The sequence below is a fragment of the Talaromyces amestolkiae genome (assembly GCF_001896365.1).
Source record: "Talaromyces amestolkiae strain CIB chromosome Unknown scaffold8.1, whole genome shotgun sequence".
NCBI lineage: Eukaryota > Fungi > Ascomycota > Eurotiomycetes > Eurotiales > Trichocomaceae > Talaromyces > Talaromyces amestolkiae.
The window spans coordinates 546124-558834 of record NW_024468044.1 but is presented as its reverse complement, the minus strand read 5'-3'; the positions used below and the strand labels follow the sequence as shown (position 1 = coordinate 558834).

Here is a 12711-nt window from a genome sequence, read left to right as displayed (position 1 = left end):
AAGACTTTGAAAACAAATCAATGCCACCTTCTTGAAGATGGTTTCATGTAAATTTTAGAATTCATTCTTTAGTCTTATATGTGTGTATCGTCGTATATACACCACAGCCCTACATGCGGTGATAAGATAATTCTTCGATCATATCACTCCGTTATTCCACTGTTTTCCAGTTTATATGAAACTGAACAAACGATTGACGAGCCCTAGTGAGATATGAAGTACGGTGTGCTGGGCATCGCTGCCTTGGCCTTGCTTCATTTTACAGATGGCCACGTCCATCGTAAGCAACCCTCATCACTATATCACTACAAGTACTAACAGAATTCACAGACCATCAGCAACTCTCCAAACGTGCTCTACGCCAACAAGCGGCCAACCAGCCCTGCCCGAAAGTAACACTCACGAATACGGTTGTTGTCCAGCTCGATCAGGCAGGACACACGGTAGATGTGCAGGTCCAATCCGCACGACCATCGACGACAGCCAGGTTTTCGGTCAGTATTTGACCTTTTCGTCCGGTGTGTTTGCGTTGAGGCTGAGATCAAATCATAGGATGCTGCCTCAGGTCAGCGTGTAGCGTCAACATCGTCAACATCGCCCGCAACAGCAACAGCGACCCCCAAGCCAGCTCAGTCAGACAGACACGTAATCCCCAAACCCTCAGCACTGAGCCATCTGCCAGACCCCCTATCCTCAAACTTGCTACCAGACACATCAAGCACCTTCCTCGGCCAACGAAGCAACTACGGCATTTCCTACTCCCCCTACAGAGCCGATGGTACCTGCAAGACCCAAGAGGAAGTCAACAACGACATCCGCCAACTACGTCAATTCTCATTTGTGCGCTTCTACGGGATAGATTGCAATCAAGCCGAGACCGTCACTCATGCAGCTAGGCAGCATGATATGTTGGTCTTTGCGGGGTTGTATGACATCGACGATATTGAGACGGATCTACAGAAAATTATTGATGCGGCGGATGGGGATTGGTCGACGTTCCATACCGTATCGATTGGGAACGAGCTTGTGAATAGAGGCTCCAAGACACCCGGGGAGGTTGTGGGCACCGTCAATTCGGCGCGCAGTATACTTCGTCAAGCTGGCTATGAGGGACCCGTTGTGACGGTCGATACTTTCAATCAGATGATTGCCCATCCGGAACTGTGTGATGAATCCGATTATTGTGCGGCGAATTGTCATGCGTTCTTCGACTCGAACCAGACACCTGAGAACGCCGGTCCGTATGTCCTCGAGCAGGCGCGCCATGTCTCCAAGGCTACGAAGTATGGTAATAAGCAAGTCATAATCACCGAGACCGGATGGCCGTCAGCAGGAGAAGCAAATGGTGATGCCGTGCCGTCAAGACAGAATCAGTTGAAAGCGTTCAAGAGTCTAAGGCAAAGTTTCCCGGATGGAGGGATTGTGTTTTTTAGTGCCTTTGATGATAAGTGGAAGCAGGATAATGCGTGGACGTTTGGCACGGAGAAGCATTGGGGTCTTTATGGGTTGGCGAAGACCGCGAGTGGGTTTCCGGATTTGATTGGGCCGTTGGAGGATGAGGTGTAAATAGTTGATCCAGTTATTATTACAACGAGTTTATAATTTTTGACAGACGATGTGTTGTAATATGTTAAGTATTAACGCTATGGCTGGCTAGCTAGGTACATTTAGCCACGATGGTGAGATTTGCTCTAAACCTGCAGATTCGTTCTGTCCATTGCCTGCTCAATAGATGCGGAAGAGTCGTATGAGTGATGGGATTCATCCAAGTCCTTCGGAGGCACAGAGCTCGCGACAGAGGCAGGAGATGCAGACCGCTCGTCGTCAGCCCCAGACAGTTCGTTATGTAGCCTTGCAACATGCTGTCTTTGTGACCGGCGGGCCTTTGGAGGCTGGGGTTTGATGTTCGATTTGATAGGCAGGGGAGGGTGAGCGTGATGATCAGAGATGGTTGCGTTTGGGGACGTATGGTGAAAAGACCGTCGAGGTGGAGGCAACGCCGGTGCTGACCTCGACGTAGATCTTGATGTAGAAGATAAATGCGGAACAGGTAGACCCTCTTGTGGTGATTCGTGATGAATGTCCAAGCCAGATCTTCCACGACTGTCATGGTGTGCCTCTGTATTACGATGGGCCCTTGAGCGTCTCGCTTTAGGAGGCTGGGGTACCAATTTCACTTTAACGGTTGGACTTGTTTCGGAAGTCAATCCAGGTGATCTCGTATTTTTGATGCTTGGAGTTATAACGCCTGGTTTTTCCGTCTGGACCGCCACTTCTCCCACGCTGAGAGTAGAGGCAGCAGCCGGCTCGTGGTGCATACCAAGTTTCTCTATTTGCTTTTTGTCAATAGAAAAGGAAGTATTGGGGGACGCTGGTTCGAGCTTGGTTGGCGATGTTGCATCTGAGCTTTGTGAGACTGGTGACCCAGCTAAGTCTGCAGCTTTCTCGTGAAGTACAGCTGGTATAGGAACGCCCGTATGATCACTTGGCCCATCCTCTTCGGGTAAGTCTGGGGTGTTGCGTAGTTCCGGCTCCGTGTCAAGTAACCACCCTACCTGGCTACACCGCGAGACAAGCCTTTTCGTTGTCTCGTCAGCTTCACCGAAATGCATGATCTTTTCGTAATCATCCTCATTGCCTTCAATTCTACTGTGGACCAAGATGCTGAGAGTTCTCCTTATTTCGTCGCGTTTGTAATGAGGAGGATACTTCAGCTGCGTATGTGCTAAAAGGGGGTATAGAACTCGTAGGTATGTGTGTCGCAAAGCGACAGCTTCTGCCGGTAGATCCAACAGATTTCGAATGAGTATGTCGACAAGGACTCTCAAGTCATTTGTGTAAAAGTATTCATAGGTAGATGGAGTCGTGAAAATGAGGTAAAGTAATTTAAGTGTAAGTAGCTGCAAAGACGTCTCGCCTAGATAGGTCAGAATGCTACTGTCATAATTCAGCAGATTCGGCTCACCTTCTCGATTGAGTAGTAGGATTATGTTTTCGCCAAAGGTTTTATAGTCATTTCCATGCACGGAGAGTATTTTCATCACTTTGTTCGTGAGCGGATTAGACGGCGTCCCCGTCGCTGGATCGTGCGCCAACACCATGAATTGTTCGTTCAACACCAGCTGGGATATAGTCAGTCTTTGATGTATAACCGCGCGTAGTAGACAGACAAAACGAACCAAAACCCTAATGACGGGATAGTGATAGGGGTCATGAGCGTCGTCAGATAAACCTTCAATAATCTGGAAAAGATATCTAACAAAGTCATCTTCAACGAGCACTAGATATGAAGTTAGCAAGTTTTCCGCAACAAACACGAAGCTCAACTGTTTTAGGCCAACCCACCTAAGTCCTCTATCTTAATGCGCTGTATCCTAGACATCTCATAGAGAAGGTCCATCAATAGACGATGAAGACCAGCGGCATCATTATCTTGATTGCCGACGAAGTGGACAAGTTCCAATAGCCTCGGAAAAGCCCCTTCTTCGTTCATGAGCTGAAAGGTGCTGTCATTCTCTCGCCCGTCAAAGAGGAGGAACGAGACGATAAAGTGTAGTATATTCGGATCATCCTCCTATCGGCAATCGCAACAACTTTTATTAGCTTCGATATTCGGTACCGTGGTATGGGCCGGAAGGAGACGTGACGAGACGTACTTGTAGTAGACTGTATATTATCTGTCTTCGAATGTAATCCGCGTGCTGCGCAAAGAGATTCGACGAGAAGAGTTTGTACGAGCAACGAGAAATATCATATTCATTGACGAGGTATTCGCCTATTCGAATAAATGAATTAGTCAATCTATTTTCCCGTACGGAAATGAAGCTTTGTTGTTGTCTCGCTAGCAGTGTGACTGTATACGTCATGCGATTTGATGTACCTTTGAACTGGGCAGTGAACCCAAGATAGGCACGAAGGACATTGTCAATAAGAGCATGTGTATCGCATTGCTCTGACAATATTTTCTCTAATTCTAACCACACCAAAACGGTACATTAGCAGCCTGAATAGACTCAAGTAACTAAAGAGAGGGGGTAACTCACCAACCCAGAATTGCTGTTCATTCTCCAAGCTGTAGGAAACGTCTTCCAGCTCCATTTCCTGCATGAACACAAGTGCTTCCCACTTGATTGCACACTCATCCCGTCGCGTGCCTGTCGGGCTATGATTGGGAGTAATCTGGAAAGAGCAGGACACGATTGAGGTCAGAAGGGTGAGGGGGAGACGAGTGACTTGCACCCGGGAAGTACTGCGAGGAATGCGGCTTTCACCGCCCGCCCTTATCAGGGAATGCGTCATGTGAGATTAAGGCAGTATACATTACGTAGGTACTAGTCACATAGTCATGATTTATTTATATGTTATATATTTTGAACTTTTTTTTTCAATTCAATGATATGCTTTAACAGCTGAGCCGATCCATGCCTCTCAGGGTATATATGCAGGCCTATCCAAGGGACCTGAGTATGCTATACACAAATCTCAGAAGTACAAATCCAAATAAAAACTCAATCCTAATTCGTGTAATTCAATTCACCAAGGAAATCATTTGTCGATTATGACACTGGGCGTTTGAACGGGTGTGCCTCAGTGTTCCTGTTCACCTCAAAATTAGCCAGTTTATACCTGAAGGTTGGGTGCAAAGGTACTTACAGCACATAATCATCAAGACTAACAACGCTAGGGTCGCTAAACAAGAGATAGAAGTATTTCAGTGTCTCTGCTAACCAAAAAGACTCCATCTCATCAAGGAGTTCAGGCGCTGTGCTTGTGACGTCGGAAATGGCAGAGTCTGCAATCTCCGTGCTGCAGTATCGTGCAATGGACTGGAACATCTTCCATCCCTTTTCTCTCCAAGTATCATCTCCTGTAAGTCTGTACATGATAAAGACAGACTCGATGGCTTCCGGTCGAAGAATGTATTTCCGGGATTGAATCTTCGTATATCCTAGAGGAATATGATCTTGTTCAAGGCGGTTAGCAACGTAGTCCTTGTGAGATAGGACTGTAGGTTTGATAGGAAGTCCATCAGCCTGGTATTTAGTATCGGGGCTGACTTTAGAATCGAGGCGCGATTTTGGAGTATCTTGGGTTCCGACACTCGTTTTTTCAACACTCGGTTTAGAGGTAGAAAGATGTGCATGTTCGTCGTAGTCATCAACGCCAGAGTTGCTAGCCTCCCGTTTGGCAATACCAGCATATGTTTTCTCGCTAGAGGCTCCGCTCCCTTCAGACTCAAGAACACGCACTGGGGAAACGATCTTGGGTCTCTTTTCAAGAGATACTTCTTGAGCTTGCTTTGCGTTTAGCAGCTCGCGCTCATACCAGGCCTCCGCTTGTTGAATGCGAGACTTCTCATTGGGATCCATTACATCCAGATACCTCGTCTCGTTCCAAGGACATGCAAGAGGGTCATCGCAGGCAAGAAGTTCAAAGCCTTCCGGCATAATGCCGGTGTTTGTGGATTCGTATGCCCATACACACCCATCGGTCAATTTTGCTGCAATATCCATGTCCTCATCAATTCCAAATAATTTTGCTCCCACGGCAAACATACCTCCCGCGAAGCACGTGAGATGTGTACCCTCGTAAGTATACTGAATGTGGAATCCATCGGCATCATCTTTGGGACCAGGATCACTGACTTGCACGGTGGCCACGAAGCGTATATCTCTCTGTTCTGGTAGCATAGGCCGAAATAGTAGTGTCTCTCGCACTGGTTCCATCGAGATCTCATACATGCTGCGATATTGCTCGCTGAGACCCCCAAGAAGCATATACTCTTTGGGAAGGTATTCATATGTCGAATCAGACTGTCCTCCCAAGCCAAATCTGTCGAATTTAGCATTAGACGATGCCAGACCTTGTTTCTCACACTCCTCTTTGGGGAAAGTGGCTAAGTTCGCGGTCGTTGTTGTTTTCGTCTCTGATTCATAGTCTGCAGGTTCAGCATCAAGCTCCAGCCCGCCTTCACGTTTCTCCAAATCCTTCGGGATAGCGGTATCCTTATGGATTGACTTTGGTGTAGGCGAGGGTGTTGGTGTTCCTAAGCCTCTATCTTCGTTGACTTTGACCCCCGACTTCTGACCGAGAGTCGTGAGACTTGGAACCCTTGGGGCAGCCTTTTTGCAACCAGACGCATCAACCTGTAGCGGCCACATACCGGGGAGCCTCGTGTTATTTTGCATAGTCTCGAGTTCATCGGTGATACGCGCAATCACATCATAGTATTTATGTTCCTGAGTCAGCTGAGCCAGGCGCGTGAATTCCACAGATAGAGAACCTAATTCAGCCAGGACGACCCTAGTACTGGCGCGATGAGGCTGAGCTACATGTTCACTATGAAATTGTCAGATATTGCAAATGTGTTATAATGTAAAAGGACAACTCACGGATCCCATTGGTAATATGTGACTGGCATTCTGTTCGGCGTGTCAAAGGCACCCATCAGAATTTCGGCCAGTTCTACTGCCTTGTCTAATAAGACTGTATGTTTCTGACCGGATACGTCGTATGCGCCAATCAAGCCTCCCAGATAACGGATCACGGTTTCGAAAAGGGGAATATCAGATCGAAAAGAGGTCGTGAAATCGATTTTGCTGACTTCTTCAATTGCATCGGAAAATTCATCCTTCATTCCCATTATCCATAAAGTGTCTAACGCGTCGACGAGGGTTGCGCCCCAGCCTGCAAATGGGTCTCTGAAGCTACCACTCACAGGTCGGACTTCATCATGACCCAGTGCGTATTTCGTGTATCCGCTCCATGCGTGCTCGAATTCTTCTTTGATGGCCGCAAGTCGCTGTTCGCGTAGAATCGATTGCGCAGTAGTCTCGGTCTTGGTCACGGACTGAAGCTTGGGTAATTTTTTAGGCTCGCCAGTGGGCAGTGGAATGAGATCGGATTCAAGGATGGGGAAGTGCTCGGGTAGCTTCTCCCAGTGTTTAGTGGGTTTTGTTTGGGCGAATACATCTGGTTGAACCTTGGCAGGAGAATCCGGTTTCCTTGTAGTCTCGTCATAAGACTTGTCGCCAGAGGATTGGCGACTGGAGTCCGCTACAGACGGCGTATCAATTGAATTGGTATCATCAGAGGCGGGACGAGTTGGAGGTTTGATTGTGTTTGGTTTTGATTTCTCGCTGTTGGGTGATTGTTTTGCAGTCTCCTGTGTCGATGGCTTTTTAGTATCCAAAGGCTGCTCTTTCGGGGCTGGAGGGACTTCAATGCGAGGTGTCGAATCAAACTTAATCTCGGCTGCGGCATCATGGTCATGGGGAAGAATAGGCTCGTGAGGAGAAGAATCGTGAGGGATAGTCGCAGGAGCCACTTTTGGATTGGCGGCTGGCTGCGCCCATTCACTCGACCATTCTCGCGATCGTACAAAATGTAGGAGAGCGAGACCAAAAATGACGCTGAAAATGACAAAGGAACGGTATCTGCGACTTCGAGGCATGGTGAGGAGCTACCCGGTGTCTTCACCGGGGCTTTATGCTAGAAGATTATATAAAAAGGAGAGGAAGAAGATCAAATCTTCAGTTGCGATCAATGTGACGCGCCAGTCATCCGTGGTAGGGAGTCGAAAGGGGAGCAGGGTGCTCGGGGTTACCGCGGCCCTTGACAACGGAGGGAGGAAGGTATGAAGGAATGACTGAATGAGCGGTTGAGAAGACTGGCACTCATGGGCCGTGATGTTCTTCCTTGGTATGCGTACAGTACATCAAGTCCGTGACAAACTTGACGCGGCGACGGGGATGAGTGTAATGGCAGGGAATGGATAAAAGGAAGGATGAGAGAGTTTGGAGAGTCTGGAGCAGCGCTGGTTACTATGTAGTAGCCATCGGGTACGGCAGGKGGAGACCGCCCAGAGGCTCGATGACTCTAGCGGGCTTGGTCCACCCAATGGCTCCCAGACACCGCCGAAGCAGCTGCTCTAACGTCCTAAACGACCTGTGAGCCGACGCCCCTTCCTCGGCCAGCGCCACATCGCATCCTTGGCTGTGACAGTGATTTACCACGTACGAGTATTGAGTCTAGTGACGGGGGAGTTGCAGTCGAGTGCTCATTCTGGAGGTTGTGGTAGAATCTCGTATACTTTCGCTACTGAATGAGTGCATGATTCAAGAAGTCCATAGTACCTAGTGTGCTAGCCCCCTCGATCGGGTCAAGTCAAAGCGGATTCTCGGGCTGTTCGAGTTTAAAGCCGCTGATTTGCTTTGCGGCTCCATGCCTGGGCTAAGGCAACTCTAGCCAGCCAATGGCACCAAAACGTGACCAAAGTGCAAATGGCACAGCTGTACAGTGTACACAATTATATTGATTCTGGCTGAACAAAGTTGCACGTACTGTAGATCGCAACACGTACTCCTACTCCTACTATTCCTACTACTCCTACTGCGTACCGCCTGGTAAGCCTAACAGTCAGTCGGAGATCTAGATTCTCCCCGCATTTTCTGAGCCAGCCAATCGCAGCGTTTGCCACCCCTCGGCACGTGCCGTCTTTCCTTGCCCGCCTTAACTCCGCGGGTATGTATATCCTCTATCATAATCGATTTCGTTATTTGTTGCAGTGCTCTAAATGTTCACGGTAGCTCCACCCGCTCGGCCTTCATTGTTGGCCTTCTGGAATTGCTGAATCAAGCCAAGCACGCCGCCAGGGCCGTTGACAATCGCTTCCACCTCGTCGCCTTCTTCTACACTATCACTATCATCTGCCTCTCCTGCTAGATTGATGCGCCACGATCCTTCTAGATTGTTGTCGCTAGTGGCAACAGCTCCCGTCGAATCGTCTCCGATCTGACCAAACTGTTGACCTGCAGCATTCTTGGTGGAGGCTTCGACATCGGATAGTTCTTTCACATCATCCATACCATCGTTGATACCGGCGCGAGATGGCCGGAATCGAGATTGAGCACCCGCCCGAGGTGCTGAGCGCAACGCTGACGCAGAGGGCTGGTGATGCGGATCGAGGAGCATTGAATGGAATGGCGAATTATACCCGGGCACACCACCCATGCGAGATCCACGCAATGTAGAGTGATGTATTTGTGGTCCTACCATAGGTGACTGACGGGGGGCCATCTGGTCCCAACGCTCCGCCCGCGGAGTCGCATCGGTCGGGTGTGTAGATCCAAGACCAGGAAACGGTGGGGGTGGGTGGAATCTTCGCCGAGTGCCGGGGGCAGCAGCAGCTTTGGGGTTCGCTCCGTAACTGTCTAAAAAGCCATAGTACGAAGCAAGCATTTTCCCATCCTTGGTGGAGAAGTAATCATCTCGCAAGTCTCCTGCAGGCCCAGTTTGTACGCGACCTTGCGGATTGGTCTGGGCATCCTTCTTGAAATCAAAGACGGCAAAGGAACATACATAACCCAACCCATCTACATGAACAGTGAACTCGCGGAAGAAGTCAATTAAGCGATCGCTGCACTTTGGAAGACTGAACCACAGCACAAAGGGAGTAAAGATCATGCTAAGAATCTCCTCCAAGAAGATAACGATCTTCATCTGGTAAAGCATAGCGAACTCTTGTCTAACCTCGTCGCTGTGCAGACGTCCCGCCCAATGGTTTGGACGATAGTGAGTGAAATTAGTCACCTCAAGAAGTGCGAACTCAGGGTCGAAGACATCGGTTTCCTCTGGAACCAACCCCCGAGCGATAGCCCACACACTGCCAAAGAGACCTAGGTAAAAAAGCACAGTACGATCTTGAGTGATCTCAAATCCTAGGAATAGCTCTGGATCCAGAAGTGACGCCAATGCTAGGACTGAAGCAAGAGCTCCTGCGACGAACGCCACGAAACTTGAAATCTGCACTGTCTTGTCTTTCGGGAACTGATCGACATAGCGGCTGGCGAAAGGGKAGGACATGTTTATGCGACGCTGAAAAAGGTGCCAAAGTTCGTTAAACTCGCGAAATTTCCATTCCGCCAGGGGCGTATATTGGCGAGAACCAATTTGTGATGGGTTCTTTTGGTATTCGTTGAAATACCGAAAAAAGTAATGCATCATAAAGTAAACAACAATAAAAGGGGCGACGAAAATGTTCATGACCCCGGCAAAAATGAAACGCCTTCGGAGCCCTTCGCTCAAAGCTCGTCGATGAGTATCCCTCAAAAAGAGAGGTCTGACCTGACCCTGTTCATTAAACACATAATCTAGGATGCACAAATTCAAATTCCATTCTAGTGTGCGTGAAAACAACTGTCGGTTTCGGAGAAAAGGGATGGGCAATGTGAGGTCGAGTATATCTTTGTTGAATAGAGCGATAAGATAGTTCTCCTTACGCATCAGTCTGTTGGCGATATCGTGGGCGTCCATTCGCTGCTTAGACTGGCTGCCCATGAACCTGCGATGTCTCGCAGAGATGGCGGCAGCTGTGGATGGATTGGAGTCCCGCAGGTTCATCAATCGACTCACAACTTGCTGCCACGATATTGTCTGTATCTCTGGATCGGAAATATCTAATAAATAGTGGTAGAAGTCATGCATTTGCCGTAGTCTTCGGATATCAAGTATATATTGGGCAAGTTTGCCGATCCAAAAGAAGGTAAAGAGCCACAAGAGAAGAGTGGTTGACGTTGAAATCTTGGTCATACATTTCGGCACAAGAACGTTCTGCAGCGAGTTGCTACCGCGGATCAAGCTGTAGTTCACACAGCTCGATAAAAAAGTCGTAAAGCCTACCACGAAGCCCAGCGTCCTAAAGAAGTTAGACAATCTTTTCCGAAATCATGAATATGACAGGTCCTGTTTTCTTACAATAAATTGAGAGCTCGGCTCATCATTATACTCCAGATACCGTTCCCCAGGTAGTAGACATATACATCCTTCAAGAAGTTATCGAGATTCTCGACGTTCGCCCACCTCCACATTGCCTTGTCCTTGGGACCTGCCGATGCTAATCCAGACAAGCCTCCTGGTTTTTGTGTTTGTTGAACGATCGGAGTAGGAAGAAATTGATCGAGTCTCCTTCGATTCCGTGGCGATTCCCAGCGCTTTCTAGATCTGGTCGACGACGGGCCGGCGCCCGGTGATGCATCGTCGTGGTAATGCATTCCATGAGAAGGGGGAGCAGGCGGCTTCGGCATATCTTCGACATCGTGTCCTTCTATCAACAAAGATGCAGGGACGTCGTCATCGTCGCCCTCGTCAGCTTCGGCCACGCGGGGTGATAAATGTTGTAGCCACCGAGGTCGTCCAGTTCTAACTCCATTTCCACCCGCCTTTGTAGAGTAGGTATCCGATAGCTTTCGAGGTCGTCCTTGTCCCAAAAATGCTGTGCTCTGTGTGGTTATCTGGCTGTTCCCCGCGTCATCTGGGTCATATTTGTGTAGAGATCCTTGAAGATTCTCCTCATCCAAAGCCATGGCGGCACGCTCTTCGATATCGGAGCTTCCAGAGGCTTCGTCGTCGTTCCTCATAGCTTCATAGATGGAGGGCGAGCCGGCAGGAGGGAGCATCCGCGATAATAAATTAGAGTTCATCATGATTGTTGTGGCGGGAGTTCTTTCACTTCATGACTGCTTGCTCAGCGTGGTGCCGCCGGGGAGCTGTACCCAGGGAATCTAGGCAAGTCGCAAACAAAAACCGAAGCGAAGGACAGGTGACAGCATAGATCATGAAATTGGATGGGAGGATGACTTTATTTGTTTACTTCGCGTGTATATGTGACCTAGACTGTCAGTGTCCTTGTGATACATCCACATATGTTTGTCCGATGGATATGAGATCTCCAGTCCAGGCAGAAAGCTCCGATGCGGAAAAGGGAAAGAGCGCATGACGCAGGCGGTGCTTGGCACGTAACACCGCACGTGATTTATCATCCTTCCAAAAAGCTTCGACGGAGATAAAGACAGATTTATTATCTAGCGGCAAGACATATTGTGCGATGGCTAGCATCATTTCATCAATGCCATTGTTGCTACGGAGTACATGGATCTACGATGCAGGCACCATAGCAACATCGAGTTCTTCAATGGCATTCAATCCTGGACTGAATCAGACCGCTACGACAAGCTCGCATACCCTTATTCTCATTCGCACGATTCATTCTTTAAGCTTCATCATCCCTTCCTAATCAGGTCCTTCCTTGAGCAGCTTCCTGACCGAGTCTGCTAGTCCCATTGGCCAGGCAAATGTCGGACAGCCGTTCGCCGGACTATTGGAGATTGTGGATATGATATCGCCCCCCATGAGAGACCAACCAGGCCACTTGGCAGGTTATATTGGCCGAGCATTAAGTTGACCATGACTTTTTAGCTATCGGCAAAGAGCACGTAGTCTGGTAGCGAAATGATTCAAGGTCAATTTGATCTTAGCATGGAATGAGCTTATGCCTTGATCTGTTTCATCGTAGTATTGTGGCGATAGTGTCTGGCTCTTTGGGGGTACTGCGTGCAGGAGGGTTAGTAATCACTGCGATTGATATGTTTGCCATCCTCAAAAAAGCAATCACAATATTTGCCTGATGCATGGGCAAAGTTTCATACTACGTAGTTGCTTAACTGGCGAAATTACTGCAATAGCACCTGAATATTATTGTTGATAGCAATTGTAATGGGGCAAACAAGAAGAATGTCAAACTGTAAATTGTTAATGTTAAGCAGGGGACTCCACAGGCTCCTCCCCCTACTAATCAAAAACGGCGGCCACTAACTAACCACTCAACGACTATAGTAATTGCTAACATCCGCACCGAAACCTCCTTCTTAATTG

At 48.5% G+C, this 12711-nt stretch overlaps 3 protein-coding genes across 3 annotated transcripts; 1 reads left to right on the top strand and 2 right to left on the bottom strand.

Annotated features, from left to right (window-relative positions):
- Positions 1-213: 213 nt before the first annotated feature.
- BHQ10_004746 (uncharacterized protein) lies at positions 214-1566 on the top strand (the record flags this gene model as incomplete). Its single annotated transcript, XM_040877145.1, has 3 exons — positions 214-280; positions 331-494; positions 553-1566. 3 exons carry the CDS (start codon positions 214-216, stop codon positions 1564-1566), a joined length of 1245 nt encoding a protein of 414 aa, XP_040733250.1.
- A 125-nt stretch (positions 1567-1691) lies between these two features.
- On the bottom strand, positions 1692-7453 carry BHQ10_004745 (uncharacterized protein; the record flags this gene model as incomplete). The annotated part of the gene is made up of 9 exons (XM_040877144.1): positions 1692-2917; positions 2966-3122; positions 3180-3280; positions 3346-3574; positions 3657-3775; positions 3881-3973; positions 4044-4279; positions 4654-6339; positions 6393-7453. 9 exons carry the CDS (start codon positions 7451-7453, stop codon positions 1692-1694), a joined length of 4908 nt encoding a protein of 1635 aa, XP_040733249.1.
- A 1118-nt stretch (positions 7454-8571) lies between these two features.
- On the bottom strand, positions 8572-11483 carry BHQ10_004744 (uncharacterized protein; the record flags this gene model as incomplete). Its single annotated transcript, XM_040877143.1, has 3 exons — positions 8572-10457; positions 10593-10696; positions 10756-11483. 3 exons carry the CDS (start codon positions 11481-11483, stop codon positions 8572-8574), a joined length of 2718 nt encoding a protein of 905 aa, XP_040733248.1.
- Positions 11484-12711: the final 1228 nt, after the last annotated feature.